This window comes from Mchenga conophoros, linkage group LG22 (genome assembly GCF_057382185.1).
Source record: "Mchenga conophoros isolate Kocher_MC1m ecotype Shallow Benthic linkage group LG22, M_conophoros_male_GT1.1, whole genome shotgun sequence".
Taxonomy (NCBI): Eukaryota; Metazoa; Chordata; class Actinopteri; order Cichliformes; family Cichlidae; genus Mchenga; species Mchenga conophoros.
In genome coordinates this window covers 680,591-697,856 of record NC_140546.1, presented here as the reverse complement: position 1 = coordinate 697,856, position 17,266 = coordinate 680,591, and the positions used below count along the sequence as shown (strand labels likewise).

Sequence of the window (17,266 nt, the reverse complement as noted above, 5' to 3'; positions counted from 1 at the left end):
CACAAACGTTTTCAGTGGGAAGCTGGAACGAGCCGAGTCAAATACAATAACTCCTCCCACGCTCTGCACAGTTCACCAATGCACCAGAAGCTCGGGCACTTACGTTCCCGTCGTCGCCATTGTCGATGTGGAGCAAGTGCCCAGCTGCCATGTCACTCTGTGGTTTCCGCGGTAACCAGTCAGACAGTTTTCCCTGACGAGTCAGTGCTGCTGTTAGAGCATCCGGGCACAGGATGGCGTTCATGAACGGCGCGACTCGAATAAACAGACCAATCAGATGTGGTTCACTGTCCTGACTGTGCTGCGTTTGTGTGCGTGTTTGGAGAAACAATCAGTGCTGGCTCTTACTGGCAAACACATTTAATAACTGGATGTGAAACAGGATTGGCTGGTGCACACAGAGCTGGGAACAGCTGGACCAACCTGTACGTTAGTGTGATTTGCAAAAATAAATACAACGTGGACGAATCTTCAGCTGTGACAGAAGAGCTGCAGTGAAACTTACACGAAGCAGTTTTTATCAGCAGATGTTTCAAAAACTACAAAATGATCTTTTTCAAGACAACATTAAACACATTTGGTTTGTGAGCTGAGATCAACCTGAACATCTGGATAACAGCTGAGCAGATGTGAGACAGCCAATCAGGAACAGCAGAAGATTACACACGTTTAAAGCAGTAATAACTGTGACACCTTAGCTTACAACAGGCCTTTCAAGCAGTGCGCTAAAAACAGGGAGCTAAAATATCTCATCTGAAGCCCCGTTTGGGGTCCCTGAACCACAGTTTGAGTAACACAGTAATTGGATGAAGAATTTAAAAAGCGTTAAAAATAAAAACAAAGAACTTTCTGAATAATAATAATAATAATGATAATTTTTGGTGTTTTTCTAGTGGAGGTTTAGGACTGTGGGTCCAGTCCTGCATGTCTGGATTTCTATCGTTGTGAGGACCCTCCATGACACAACCTGAACAACAAATCTCAATCTGCAGGCATGTCCTCACATGATCCAACAATCACACAGGTCTCCACAAAGATAGACATGTAAGAGCACAAGCACACACAGTGCAGTCCAGTGTAGCAGGGATTCATGGGACTTTCCCGTCTCCTAAAACAAGAGTCCTTTAAAATTCAGCACCAGCAGCGTCCTGGGAGACGGCATCCAGTGATGTAATCACTTTGGACACGTGATCCCTGAACATACGCACGGTTCAGAATCTGCTGACGAAGCCCCAGAAGGTGTAATGATCCTTCAGGAGCTGAATACTAAACAACGGGCCATCCTCGAAATGAAGTCCAGTAAAAAACACTCCACAAAAAACGTCCACGTGAAATCTTAAATCGAACACTTTGGAGCCAGAAAACTTTTTCTTTCATAAATACAGACATCCTGTCATTTGTTTGATACTGAAAAAATTGAAATGGATGCTGGGAAATGGAGTCTAATGACGTTAATACTGACAGGGAAACCTGTAGTGACCAAAAATATTAGTTTTATTCTGGTTTCTTCAAAGGTGGGAACTGATTATCAGTCTTTGTGAGTAAAAAAAATCCACAGTTATATCTGGTCAGGCTAGTGCCTCCTGTAGGTGTTAGGGGTTCAGCGCTTTGCACAAGGGCACTTCAGTAGGGTGGAGGAGGGAGTCAAAGCACCTGGCTGGCAGTCAAGTGCTAGAGGCGAGGCTCAGTGTGGAGAAGAAAGAGTTCGGTCAGCTGGTCTGGGTCGATGTCATACACTCCTAGAAGATGAAAGACAGGAAACGTCAAACGGTGCTGACTAGTGTAAAAATGTGGCAGTCAGCGCCCCCTACAGGCAGAACATCCTTCAATCCAAAGGGTTCATCCTCTGGGGATCAGGATAAACATCTGTACACTTCCACAAACTCTAAACACGTGGAGGAACAGTGAACTGACCGATGCTGGAGGTGTGCTGCAGCATAAACAATTATGTAATAGTTACAGTTTATGGGCAAGTGCCCTCTACTGGTCAAATGAATGGTGACAAAGTGCGGGGGGGTGGTGACAGGGTCAGAGTGTGCAGGAGGGGTGTCAGGGTGGGTGGACGGAAACCGTCGGACCGGCTCAGCACCACAGCTGGTTTTTGTTTTTCTAAGGACATTACCGACAATACAAAAAACTGTAGTTCTGTTTCATCAGGTTGTGTTCTGCGATAAAGTGACCCATGGAGATCAAACAGGTGCAAGGTGCACACTCAGGTTTAACGGGAAGGCAGGGTTCATCGCTGCTTCGATCGCTAACAGGAAGCTCGGGCTCAACCACACTGAGCTAAGGCTGCCAGCTGTCTATTCTGTTTTTAACCTACTCAGGGTTACTTCCTGTTTCGTTATAGGTACAGAAGATCTGCATACCACGGTACAGGAAACCATACAGTCCTGGACCCGACTAAATAATCAGTCCTTTACTCATCTTTTCTAAAAAGTGATTTTTAACAGCGGCTGCTGGAACATCTTCGCCTGTGATGCTAAATGAGCTGAAATGAAAAGAGAAGCTGAGCTGGTTTACCGGCTATAACAGGCTGTTCCTGCCGTTCATGTTTGGGCCTTTGGACCTCATCTGCTCCTGGACCGACCCAGACTGTAAAACACAACAACACTTCTTTACATAGCACACTCACATGCATCAAACACAGAAGACAACAATCATGATGAACTAAAATGACACAGTCACACCTTCTTTATAACCAATAAATCCGTCAAAGGTTTAAACAGGTGTAACACTGAACTGTATGTGGGTGTTCTCATCTATAACACAGAGTATATATTAAAATGCTGTTGCTCCAAACTGTAGGGGTTTACACCAGTAGAGGCTGCTGGTTCAGTTCCAGTAGAGGCACAATCCCAGTCTGGGGTCGACGGGCGACCCGCGGTAAAACTCGAACACGCTACGGTTCAAGTTACGACTGAAGTGCGACAGCTTCCATCATACCTGTAACTGGTTTCTGTTCAGAGTGATGGTTTCACACACGTCATTGTTCTGCTCAGTATTTTACTTTGTTCTCAAACGTCCCTGTTGTTACTTACCCATTTTTTATGCGCTGATTTGTGATGTGCACACACACACACACACACACACACACACACACACACACAAACACACGGCTGCATGGTGAGTAAACAGGTAGACAGGATTGTTACTGACCGGCTGCAGGCCTTCTGCCATCTCTCCAGAGCCGATGTGTGTGAGGTGGATGAAGTTAGTCGGTTCTCCGATCATGCTGCGATCAATCTTCCTCCTCTTCTTCTTCTATGATCATATAGACACACATTAGAGTCTCTGATGTGTGTTTGTCCTTCATAAACAGCTGATCATGGAGCTCCACAGGAAACATTTTCACTGCTATGCAGATGACACCCTTACTCGTGTACTTGGCGAGCACGGACTCGCGATTTGTACAATTGGAACACCAGCGTACTTGATGTCACAGCTCTGGAGCCTCTTAATTTAACTGTGAGTAATATGTTATGAAGCTTAACTTTAATCACAGCCAAACCGGTTTACTCAGGAACAAATAAAACACTGAAATAAACCCGGAATAACCGTGCCCCGAATCAAATCACTGAATCGATTTGAAATCCAAGAAAGAAACACCAGAATTAGAGATTCAGATGATTTGATAAACTGATTATTTGCACACACACACACACACACACACACACACACACACACACACACGCACACGCAGGTGTGCACGCACACACACGCACACACACGCACACGCAGGTGTGCACGCACACACACGCACACACACGCACACACAGGTGTGCACGCACACACACGCACACGCAGGTGTGCACGCGCACACACACACACACACACACACACGCACACACACGCGCACGCACACACACGCGCACGCACACACACACGCGCACACACACAGGTGTGCACGCACGCACGCGCACACACACACACGCAGGTGTGCACGCACGCACACACGCACACACACACACGCAGGTGTGCACGCACACACACACGCACACACACGCACGCACACGCACACACACGCACACACACGTGTGCACGCACGCGTGCACACACACGCACACACACGTGTGCACGCACACGCACACACACGTGTGCACGCACACGCACACACACACACACACACACACACACACACACACGTGTGCACGCACACGCACACACACGCAGGTGTGCACGCACACACACACGCACGCACACGCACACACACGCACGCACACACACACACACACACACACACAGGTGTGCAGGCACACACACACACACACACACACACACACACACACACACACACACACAGGTGTAAACAGACGCGGGTCCCGCTCGGCCACGCTGCCCCCTCTGAACGTGAATCGTCGCCGCTCGGCTCGCGCGCCGCCTCCTCCGCGGGGGTGGCGGTCGTCATGGCAACGTCAGGAATAAAACAACTGCTCGGTTGACAAACTGGACGAGTCACGCTTGACTCAGCGGGAGGTTAAAATAACACCCGTCAATCATCCAATCAGTGCGAGGCGCACCGGGGTCCCTCCTACATCCTGCTCCACACCAGGGGTCCCACATTCACTCCAGTACGTGCTGCTGCCATTAGAACAGAACAGCCCTTTATTAAATTGTCCGTTTTACAGGATTCTTGTGTCTCCGTTGTTCAGGTTTCCTTTTGGTTTATAAAATAAAATAAATTACACACAGCAGTTTGTGCAATTCAGTTTTTTCCTTTGTCTTTTCATGTGTTTGTTACGTGGGCCTTCTGTGCGTGAGCAGCGACCAGCCATGTTTGCAGTGGTGTCTTTGGCGTCTCCCACAGACTTAAACACATGTCTGTGTTGTGTGTCTGTGCTCCTTCTGCAGGGTTGTAGGTACGTTGCATTTGTTTACAGGGTCACACATGTTTTTAATAAGATCCAAAGTCTGTGACAGAGATGTGAGTTTGCCTGTTTTAACTCCTGTCACATGACCTGACCTTCAAACAGCAGTGCAGACACGCTCACTTCAGTCCCAGACACCAGTGTGTGTCTCTGTGACAGTGTTGTGGTCTTTCCCTTGTGTGGAGGGCTCTCCTGCACACACCCTTCCTCTCTGCCTCAGGTTATTTCCATGACTCTAAAAACTTGTAATCAAAGCTTTTTCTTTATGTTTCTGAAACGTCAGAGATCCAATCAAAGTGCAGAAAATTGTAAATTTTTGTAGTAAATTGTAAATATTGTAAAACTTTTCTTCTGTCATTTAATGGTCGGGCATTGTACAGCTACAAGCATTTCACCCCCATGTCATACTGTGTATGGTTGTGTGTGTGTGACAAATAAAATTTGAATTTGAATTTGAATCTGAGCTGATGTAAGGTTTACAAACTGAGCACGCTCAGTGGCTTCACAGCTTCATTACGTAACCCTGAGACGCTGCCGAGCAAACAGCAGAAGAAGAAAACAAATCTCCTGGCAACGTCTGTGTTGAGCAGCTAAACACTACACCCACCCTCGTCATCGTCATCGTGTAATCAGTGAGTCAGAGCCGTCTGAGCTGGTGAAAGTCTGGAAGGATCATAGCCAGGATCAGCTCACAGACCTCCAACATGGCCGACATCATCCACTCGTCCTAAACAGGCCAAATGTAAAAGCTCCGCCCCAAAAAGACGAAAATGTAAAAACCTTAAAACAGGCGACGCGTTTGCTCGTTCGAGTGGAATTTACGCAGGACCTGATGGGTGAAATATGTGCAGTCAGCCTCAGACGTTACACAACATCTGTAGTGCTGACGACAAACTGAGCGTGCGCAGAAACAACCCCACTTCTCTTTGATTTAATGACGTCTACATTACTCACACCGTCACAACTTTATCACAAACAGCTGCACAAAGAGACGATGTGAAAATACGCACAATAACGATGAAACGTCCACCAAAACCTTCTATGATAAACTTTGTGCGGCTGGAGTTCAAACCTGCCCACTTTAACCTTACGCACACTTCCTGAGTGAAGTCAGCGCTGGCATCGGTGCGTCTCGCTGTGTTTATTAAAGGTGTATTGTTGTAGTGCCACAATGGAACAAACACAGAGCTAAAAATAGAGCCAGAGGAAGGAGGGAGGAGGAAGAGGAGGAGGCTCTCTGGGGAGAAAGGCCACAGCAGCACTTCCTCCCGTCACGGCAGCGTCGCTACCATCAGGAACCTTTTATTATTGTACTTTATTGAGCCCCGTGGGGAAATTGCTCTCTGTATTTAACCCATTCACTCAGTGAAGCAGTGGGCAGCCATTGGGCGCCCGGGGAGCAGTGTGTAGGGACGGTACCTTGCTCAGGGGTACCTCAGGGTAGCTGTTAAGGGGAATCGAACCCCCGACCTTCCGATCATGGGGCAACCACTCTATCTACTGAGCTATCCCTGCCCTTTATTGGGTGTAACGTGGAGATCTGTGCTGATGTTTGCGTTCTGTTTATGTCACGTGAAGCAAAAAGAGAAGCGACGGCTGCAGAGGTCAGAGGTCACAGAGAAAAGGGAAGCTGTGCATATGTGTGTGTGGAGGCCACAGTAACTCTGAGGCCTCGTGGGGACATTTGTGGAAGAGCACACAAGCCCCGCCTTTACCTGTGCAGCGTCACGTTCAGGCACATAAACAACACCGATCACATAACTGTCCACTTCATTTACCTGCTAAGCATCAGCCATCGTTTTAGCTAGTCCAAGTTGGTAAATGGTAAATGGCCTGCATTTGTATAGCGCTTTTCTAGTCCATAGGACCCCAAAGCGCTTTACACTACATTCAGTCATTCACCCATTCACACACACATTCACACACTGGTGATGGCAGCTACATTGTAGCCACAGCTGCCCTGGGGCGCACTGACAGAGGCGAGGCTGCCGGACACTGGCGCCACCGGGCCCTCTGACCACCACCAGTAGGCAAACATGGGGTTAGTATCTTGCCCAAGGATATTTGACATGCAGCCAGGAGGCAGCCTGGGATCGAACCACCGACCTTCTGATTAGTGGCTGACCTGCTCTGCCACCTGAGCTACAGCCACCCCGGTAGTTACCAGTTACCAGTTAACTTCAGCTTTGAAACATTGTATCCGCTAACATTAGCTAACATGATTAATTCTAATATTTGTACAAACTTAGAATCACATGCAGCATTTAAAGTTATCAAAAGACAGCACGTCTCACCGGCGGTGGTTTAGCTACCACGCAGCAGCCCATCTTGTGCCAGAAGTCGCTCATGCCGAGGCTCGGTCTGTCCAACGGCCGGACGCTGCTCTCTGCTGCTGCCCTGCAGGCCAGAGGAGGAACTACAGCCTGAGGGTAATCTTGGGGCATTCAGGCCAAAAACTTGATTGACGACAAAGCTCAGGTGCCTAAAACCCCCAAAATGCCGGCACAGGGTGGAGTCGGGATGTCCCCGATTAATTCAACGGCTCTTTAGCAGCTGAAGAAAAAAAAAAAAAAAAAAAGTGTTTATTCTACAAATCTGGTGAAGAAAAAAAAAAAAAAGGTCAAATCCAAAGTGTGGAGAGTTCAAAGCTGCACGTTCATGCACGATCTGTGGAGAGAGAAACGTTGATCTAATTAAATGACTACTATCATCATCACAGCTTTAACAGCTGGAAGTTCACAGTTTCCACCTTCACTTTACACCTAGCAACAAATTTATATCCAGCCTGCTTTATTTTGAAAATCCTATATGGATAGATTAAGTTAATAGAAACACCTGGACCGTGCTGGCTGTCAGACACCATCTGATTTATTTGTAGTTTTTAAAAAAATCTAAAAGTTTCACAAATATTGTCAGTTTGATTAAAACACAGTAACTAATCATGCTGAAAATACCCAAGAGCTGCACTTCAGTTATTAATGCTTACATAAAGGCTCTCCGAGCTCTGCAGGTTCAAACATGAACGGCTGACACTCTCAGCCAGCTTACAGCCTTCACATTTATTCTGCTGTGATTTCCTGTGAACTCTCACATGTCCTTACAGCAGCACCAATGCAGGGAAGCAACAGCAGATTTACACACAGCGATGAAATGACTGCGAGCCCAACATCTGAGACCCAAAAACCACAGAAAATTCCCCCAAACGTCCCCACATGGCAGGGAAACAGGAACGCAGTGAGACACCCAGCTACGTGGGAACCCTCAGAGACGTCAACAAGGCAAACACATCGAGCATGACTAAACACTGGGTGTGTCCAAACACACAGTTCTGCTGTGTGTGTGTGTTTCTGGGCGTTCTTCTCAAGCTGATCCTGAAACTTGACTCCAGCTGTTGATTAAATCACACAGTTCTGACCTTTGACCCCTCAGGTGGGACATTTAATAAGCGCTGCAGATCAGTGGAGACCGACGCTGAGGGAGCGCTCGTGCACTTTTATAATATATATTCTGACTTCTTACACACAGAACATGAAACAAATAAATGATTTCTACTTCATTTTTAGAGAATCTAGAAAAGTGTGGAAGCACTGTCAACACATCTATGCTGCAGCGAGCTCTGCGTGCTGGTTTTTAAGATTAATAAGACGTGTAAGCTCCTCCCACACCTTTCATGTGTGAGCTCATGAGCAGCACAGGCGTGAAACGCTGTTTTTACGTGGGCATGCGGCCCGATTCCACGCAGGACTGAATCGAGCGTCTGCTCTGGACTCGGTCCAGCACATTTCAGCAGACGATAAGGGAAGAATGTGGAGGCCAGGAACATGTAGCTTCACGCTCCACATCCACCCTGATCAGCAGCCAGGAATTCAGCCTGCGGCTCCGACTCCTGACGGAGGCCCAGAGAGGATGTCCTGCGCTCTGCTCTGTCAATCGAATCATCCTCTGTCACCTGACCTGCAGGATCAGAGCAATCACCTGAAGTTCAGCCTTCAGGTTGAACTCACTGTAATTCAGCTGTGAGCCGATGACCTGACGCGCTACATTTCCCTGTTAGGAGCTGCACTCAGACCTCTAGTAGGGCTGCCACGATTATGTCGTCTATTAAAATCGTCGTCGACTAATTTACGTCGTTTGAAGCTTTGTAAGATCCCAAAAGCCGCAGGAATAAGTAGCAGGATTTAAGAGTGCAATAACGGACTGAAACAGAAGATGGCAGCACTGCATGTACAAGGATGCCAGCTGCCGTTAAACCCCGAAGAAGAAGAAGAAGCTGTGTCCAAATTCAGGGGCTGCATCCTTTGAAGGCCTCATCTGTAGGCCGATTAAGTTACAGCGACACGGCAAAGACTGTCCAAATTCGAAGACTGCCCCATACGTGGCCAAAAAAATGCGTCCTTCATTTCCCCAGATTTGAAGGATGGGTCAGGTGTATACTTCGTGGCCCAACCTATCCCAGAATTCATAGCGCCCAGTTTCCAACAATGGCGGCAGCTAGTTAGTTTTAATATTACTCTTATTATTCTTTCTGGGTCACAAAATAAACGTTTAACATATTTTCAGGGAGAATGTAGCTGTGTAAACCTCAAATATCTGCTCAGTTTATCAAGACACCGCATATTTTCAAAAGCGCTCCGACGTTTTCGGAGACGTCTGTTACCCACTAGCTCGATAGCTAGCCGGGGGCTAGGCTCACTAGAGCCGTGAGAACAGCGGACTCCCGGCAAATCGTTTTCAAAACCACCGCCGTCTTTCGCTACTCAGGTTAAACATGATATATGAGTCACTTAGATAACTTAAAGTGTTATTGTTTGGCTTTTTTTTAGTATTTTATTTGTTCCTGAGTAAATCGGTTTGGCTGAGATTAAAGTTATAGTTTTTACACAGCTGAATAAACATCAAGCAGACAGCTGATTATCAGAAGTGTGAGATGCTCGAGAATTTACTCCGGTGTCCTGTTATATTTTAGATAGCAAGGAGTTTATTAAACTTCACCAAAACAATCTGCAAATTTTATTAAAATTGAATAAACTATCATCTTGTCTTTATTTTTAGTTAGCACAGACCTTACACACTTAAAGCTGTAAGCTAATGATAGTTATATGAGAGCAGATGCTGCTGGTGCAATAAGCTGTACATTTTACGTCCAATGGATGATGATCTGATTAGTCGACTAATCGCAAAAATAATCAGTGACTAGTCGACTATCAAAGTAATCGTTTGTGGCAGCCTTAACTCTGGATTGTTATGAGCTGGGAGAAAAACACAACTACAGCTGCTTTTTTTGTCACGTGTGACGTCTAAACACGTCGCTGAACCGAGGCGAACGTTTGGGTTTCTGTCAATGAATGATGTGAAGTCAACAGCTTCATCCTGGGAAGTCTTATTCTTGTGCCTAAAATCAGAAGTCAGGCCTTTTCCTGCAGGAGTGATGTGAGCGGCGGAAAATGTGTAAACTGTGCGTTTGTGTTTGCTAGCAGGAGATCTGTCACGCCAACGCGAGGAGGAGGAACAGACTCTTCCTCCCTCGTCTGGCTGCAGGTGGTACGGGCCAGTCTGATTATAGGAAGTGAAACGAGTCTGTTTAACGAGTGTGCGAGGAAGTTTAAGGTGGAAGTGAACCAGAGATTTCATCTTTATCTGACATCAGGACAGTTTCATCTGTGAAAACACCAGAAACTAACCCGCAGACATCATGTGATTACCATCGTCGTCACAGCTGACCACCTGATCTGACCACCTGATGTGACATCAGCTGAGCGTTCATGAGCCAGGAGGCCGAATCAGCTGAAACAACAACAACAACAACAACAACGGCCCATTTGTCTGTGTGGGACGACGGCCTGCAGGTCACATGACTGCACTTTAGTCAGCTGACAGAGGAAGGCCTTTATTTAAACTCATCTGCTGAATGACCTCTGACCTTCATCAGCTTCTGCTTTTTCATCAGTAGAAGATTTTTTTAGACTTGTGTTTAGTTAATGTGACATTTTGACTGAACAATCTGCTGTAAACATCGTGCTGGACCTTTCTGCTTGAACTCCACAGAGAAGCTTCACAATCATCCCCCTGTTTCTGAACCTGCGTTTCAGCCTCTGAAACGAGCTCATTCAGCTCCTGTCTCTTTAAGATCTCCCTAGAGGCCCGTCTGATTGGCCATCTCCTGGAAGCTTGCTGAAGGGCAGCACCCAGAGCATGTGGCTGGAGCACATGCTCACTGTTTTCTGATAACGTACGATGACACAGAAAGGTGTGACATGCTGACATCACAACAGCGCTCAGCCTAACAGGGGTTATTTTCACACAGTAGACTCAGCATTGGACGCAAACCACAGCTAAACATACACGCTGGTCCTGAGCGAGTGTGGCTGACCCTGCCTGCAGTCTAACACTAACAGATGTTGGTCTTCTTTCTTTACCGTCATCCAGTCATTTCAGTCGTGCTTCTCCAACACGCTGACGACACACGACTCCATACTTCAGGTAAATTCTTAGATAACAGGCAGATTGAAGTGCTTTATTTTCTGCTTTCACTTCCTCCTTTCTAAACTGAGACACTGGCTTCCTGCTGATGCTTATCTCAGCTGATAAGAAGAAAAAACACGGTGCAGAGGAAGGTGACCGTTTACACCGCTACGACAAAAACAGGGAAATAAATCAACGAGTCTGTTTGGAAACTAAAGTGAAAGTGATTCAGCACCACAAACACACCTGTGACACACCTGTGTGATCACGACAACATCACTCACACGTTTCAGTCCATGAAGAGCATAAAGGTGTCTGTAAGGTCAGAAAGCGCGCACACACACACACTGACACCTTTATGAAGTAATTGAGGGATTTTAAAGACACCTCTGTGCTGAACTGGGACCCAACAGAGTACCTTCAGTACTGCAGTAATATGGTCACATGTCCATCTACTCCTAATGAGCTGCTGATGGTTTGGAGACTCCTGCAAACTGAGCATGGCAACAGTCTAACCTAGTTAATGTAAAAGGCCGACTTCTCAGTTTCAGAGAAGACTCTTATACAGAGAGCAGCTCTGGTATTGACTCTGCAATAGTCGGCCTCATCACTGATGGGGACGACATGGAGTACAGAGGACTGACCCAAGACTGGTGCCAGCAGAACTACCTCCAGATCAACACTAATAAAACCAAGGAGCTGGTGGTAGACTTCCACAGGCACAAACATCCTCCACTGCAACCACTGAACATCCAAGGTATGGACATTGAGGCTGTGGACAGCTACAGGTACCTTGGTGTTCATCTGAACAACAAACTGGACTGGACTGATAATTCAGACGCCCTCTACAGGAAAGGGCAGAGGAGGCTGTACCTGCTGTGGAGACTCAGGTCGTTTGGAGTGAAGGGCCCACTCCTGAAGACCTTCTATGACTCTGTGGTGGTCTCAGCTATCTTTTATGGTGTGGTCTGCTGGGGCGGCAGCATCTCTGCTGGGGACAGGAAGAGACTGAACAGGCTGATCCACAGGATGCCCTCTGGACCCAGTGGAGGTGGTGAGTGACAGGAGAATGGTGGCTAAGCTGTCACCCCTGTTGGACAACATCTCCCACCCCATGCAGCAGACTGTGACAGCACTGAGCAGCTCCTTCAGTGGGAGACTGCGGCACCCACGGTGTGGGACGGAGAGATTTCACAGGTCTTTCCTCCCCACGGCTGTCAGACTCCACAATAAAGACTCCAACAATCAAACATATCCACACATGTGCAATAACACTAAGTGCAATACTCTTTTCTGGCATCGTTGTATTTTTACTCAGTTATATATAGCATTTGTATTCTATTGTTATCCTATTGTATATTTTATTCTATTTTATTCTACTGTATATAGTATCTTATTCTGTACAGCTGTGTACTGTATTTATTCTTATTATATTCTAATTTTTGCTTCATAACTTTTGCACTGTCCACTTCCTGCTGTGACAAAACAAATTTCCCACGTGTGGGACTAATAAAGGTGATCTTATCTTCATCATCTGTATCGACGGCTGAGCTCAGCGATGATGCTGAGCGTCCTGACTCGTGCGCTGGAGTTCAGACAAACTAGGGCTGCTCGATTATGGCAAAAATGATAATCACGATTATTTTCACTGAAATTGAGATCACGATTATTTGACGATATTTATTTAACCCTTTAAGACCTACTATAGAACCAAGTCCACCAGAGCTTATATTCTTTTTTTTACATGCTGTAGTGCCATTTGTGGGAGCATTTCAAGTTGCTATACATCAATACAACTGTTATAGCCCATATTTTAATAATATGTATGCATTAAGTCCATAGTAATTACATAAATTGCAAAAAAGTGCAATAAACTACAAAAAAAAATGAAAATCGCTTTTGTTTTGTTTACATATATTTCTACTTGGAGAAATTTAAGAGGCTTATCCCTCAAAACTTTAAATACAATAAAGTTGCAAAAAATAGTTTCCCACCACAGGAAATTTATTTTGAGTGTCTTCATAGTTTTATTTTGGAGATACAGCAATTTTTATACACTGCAGGAAAAACAAAAAACAATCCTATGATGCAAATTTGCAAAGAAAACAGCAGGTGCATCATTTCACTGTGGGAAGTGTTACGAACAGCTGATAGGAACGGCAAAACGTGTTTCTGGAATATTATGTTTTTGTTCCTGCAAGCGCTTTTTATGCAATTTTTGCAAAGCTATATGTGGAACGAAACCGTGACCGAGGACAAGCTGATGGCATCAGATGTAAGTACAACTCCTCCGGTTTCATATGCAAAACAAATTATTGCGCTAGCTTACACGGTTCAGGTTCTACAGGGATTTAACAATAGTTACACAAAACGGAGCGTGCTGCTCTGACCGGCTTTAAAGGGTTAACAATGACTTTAAAAAATAATATAAAATAGTGTGCAACACCACTTAAGTTTTTTTTTTTAACTCTCTTTTCAACCAACGGCAGTCACTCTCCAAATAACTTCTGCTTAGCTTTCCGAGCTTCCCTCGGGTCCTCTTAATCAGCGGTCTCCAACCTTTTTTGCGCCACGGACCGGTTTATGCCCGACAATATTTTCACGGACCGGCCTTTAAGGTGTCGCGGATAAATGAGGGAGGGGCTAATAATCGGCTCAGTCATTTTTAATGATCGTTGAAAGCCCAGATCGTAATCGTGATTAAAATTCGATTAATTGAGCAGCCCTAAGACAAACTGTTCAATTCTAATCCCACAGGTCACGTGAACAGATGCTCGCTCAGAGGAAAATGATGAGAGTAAGTGTGTATCATCGACATACGAACGGTGGGATGTATCATGATTCTTTCTGACAGTACTAATGCGAGCGTGTAAAGCTTTCACAGTAATGGGCCAGGACAAACCTGAGAAACCACAGAACTTTTTGTTAGTGCACATCTATGACTACTGCATGAAACATGAACACTTTGTCCCTATGATAAGAGCCAATCAGTCCTTATTACGAGGAGCTCAAAGGTTCATTCATCTGTTTGTAAAAACAGTTTTCAACTGTTTCACTGAGAAAAGAAGGATCACAGAGTCCGAATGGATCCAGGTGAATCCAGCACGTTTCAGACAAACAGACTAATAATAAAGCGTCTGCACTGATTTCATCACATAACCATGTTTTAATGAAACGCTGCTCGTTACTCCACATTCACGCTGACGACGTGTTGTTATGTAGATGATGAGATCTTCACAGTGACGAACTTTATTCTGAAATTGTTCCACAGTTTGTGTCACGTTAATCAATGAACCTGATTGGCTGGAGTTCTACTTTTCCAGCTTTTTGGTTTCCTGTCTCAAATTTTTGAGATCATCAAATTCAACACGAGCTCCTTTGCCTCTTGAAATAGTAAAAAGCAAAATCAAACCTTACACATTAAACATGAGTTTTCTGAGTTCTACTGTGAAGAAAACATATTTACGCAGCCAGCTCTGGTGGGGTTGGCTTACTTTGGACAAATAACACGTGTAAAAGTATGGATTACATCCACAATAATACTTTCACTCAAACCAAGAGAACAGCATTAATGGATCAGAATGTTGAGGTGCAGCGGCATGAAAGCCAGCATCCACCTGAGGAGGAACATGAACGCGTGTGAATTTTACATCGATTCTTCTTAGACAGCACGTGTGCTCGAGTGAAGGCGGCAACATGTTGTTTCAACAATACAACTCTGTGGCTGCTTTCACACCGTTCATACCACGGCGAGCGGCTTCAGGTCTGAATCACAGCAACACCGCTCGACCGACGTCTTCGTCTTCAACCTTCACACCAGCGCATTCGTTGTCGACCTTCACACCAGCGTCTTCGTCGTCCGGAGAGCAAAGCGTGAGCCACTCTGCCGTGTCTACTTTAAATCATTCAATGAAAAATAAAAGTGTCCAGATTCACATCCCTCAGCCACGTCTGTGGTGAGCCGTCGCTTCACATCAAACCAGATGTTTCTTACAGATGTTCATCCTACCGAGGTTTCAGCAGCTACAAAGAGTCGGTCATTAGAAGCTAAAGTTGGGTTGATTTGAAATCTCAGACATCAAACATGCTCTGTGTGCGATTATCGAGTGAAAGTGATAAATGATGCTAATCGCGAGCCTGACAAGGCTGCATTCCTCTCCCTGTAAGCAGCTGATGCTTATCAGCCAGTTCCACCTTTAATGTGACGAAGAGTTCAAAGACATTTTAAAGGAGGCACAACAAGAAGAACTAGTAAAAAACACTCGGTCTCGTATCGACCGACCGTCAGTTACACAACCTCTGAGCAGGATGTCGGTGTCCCAACACGTCCAGAGGAACAAGTCAGGTCAGCGTGCAGTCACGGTAATGTCAGAGGAGTGTTACGGGAACGTCACGTTAACCTCTTCAGCCCCGAGTGTAAAACACAAACAGCTCCAGATTTGATCACTGCAGATTCCTGAGCCTACAAACCAACTGTGACGACCAGGATAGCGCTCTGAGCCGTTCACCCATTCCTGTCCTCGCAAACAGAGACGGTCAGAGGTCAGAGTCCAGCCACCACACACTGCCCCGCGCCTCTGAATCACTTCCTGTTCCTCTGCAGGAAACACCCTACACTTACTGAGCCAGTTTTAAACAGACCTTCAGGCGTACAAAGTGTTCACACGTCAGCACGATTCAGTCCCCAAACATCTGCAGGAGAACGACCTCAGCGCTGGGAGCTGCCGTCACCAAGGTGACGGCTGACGATGCATCCTTGCCGCTCGATCCGACCCGTCTGCATTCAACGGGCCGACAGGTGACAGGTCCAGAATCAGCCTCGGGATCAGGGTTAACCCCAGAACCATCACAGCCTGTTTGGACTCAGAAATGATGCTTTATCTGAGCTGTGTGACACTCAGAAACGTCCCGATGCACATGAAGGCAGCGGCAGGAGGACAGAGCCAGACCACAAACTCCATCATGGAGATGGTGGAGGGGAGCTGTATTTTTGGATCAAAGTTTCCGTCCCCTGAACCCTGTGACCTCTGACCTTTAACCTCCACACTCAGCTCCCATAGATCTGCATTTTGTGCAGCTGTCTATATTTGAGAAATGTGTGAAGCATGTCAGTGCTGCGGAAAGCAAAATTAATCTGAAACCTGCAGATTTGACCCTTTGCACCAAAGTCCAGTCAGAAATCAGCCAATTTCACGCCTGCTGTCCAAAACATGCACGTCGTATTGATTCACGTTCCTCCATAAAAACTGAACTCAGTCTTTATGTCGTCGTGTTATTCCTGTCCTTCACACTTCTTCATCAACTTCCTTGTTCCTCACATAAAACTCCACTTAAAACCTTTTGTTTTCTCCAGTCTGAAACGTGCACTTTTTCCTTTCTTCAGACCAAACTCCACTCAGAAACAACCGGATCATACACGCCAATGTTCCGTTTGCTGAAAGCATTCACGGGGGAAAATAAGTGAAAGAAAGAGAAGGTCAGAGTGAAGTTTGGACTACAGAAGGAAAACTGGCAGGTTTATGAGTCTGCGCTCACACACCGACACAGAGTCCCTGTACAAACCTGCAGATCTGACTTATTCTCATCCTTCTCTTCATGAAGCTAGGCACTCTCCCTGCTTCCAGCCATTATGTTAAGCTAAGGTAAGAACTTACACTTAATATGTCAGGTCAGAAAAAGAGCGAAGACAGACCTCCCAAACCTGAACTTTGACCCTGAACACAGTCAAACATGAAGGTCAAAGAAATGAGCAAAGGTCAGCCAGTCCTGCGTGTCAAACACGAGTGTGCAGACCTAGAAGCCTTCAGCTCACATTCAGCTCTGTTAATCATTCACAGACGAACCTTTGTTCACATCGACCCGGTAACTCCAGCTGAACGTCTCCCGTTTTAACCAGCGTTAGACTGAGCCAGGCCTGACCCTGCTTCAGTCTGATG

The 17,266-nt window shown here is 46.0% G+C and overlaps 1 protein-coding gene across 4 annotated transcripts in view; it reads right to left on the bottom strand.

The window, feature by feature from the left end:
* Positions 1-344: 344 nt before the first annotated feature.
* Positions 345-17,266, bottom strand: part of cdc42se1 (CDC42 small effector 1) — a 17,113-nt gene continuing 191 nt past the window's right edge. Inside the window, exons 1-5 of one of the 4 annotated variants that reach the window (XM_085261275.1) lie at positions 17,174-17,266; positions 7,163-7,421; positions 3,160-3,264; positions 2,524-2,595; positions 345-1,739 (exon numbers count right to left, since the gene is read on the bottom strand). The exon at positions 17,174-17,266 is cut by the window's right edge and continues 46 nt beyond it. In XM_085261275.1, the coding sequence (XP_085117401.1) occupies positions 2,527-2,595; positions 3,160-3,264; positions 7,163-7,312 (324 nt within the window). In that variant the 5' untranslated portion in view covers positions 7,313-7,421; positions 17,174-17,266 and the 3' untranslated portion in view covers positions 345-1,739; positions 2,524-2,526. Of the gene's footprint in view, positions 1,740-2,523; positions 2,596-3,159; positions 3,265-7,162; positions 7,536-17,173 lie in introns of all 4 variants that reach the window. The other 3 variants (XM_085261274.1, XM_085261273.1, XM_085261271.1) reach the window with 3 other exon arrangements.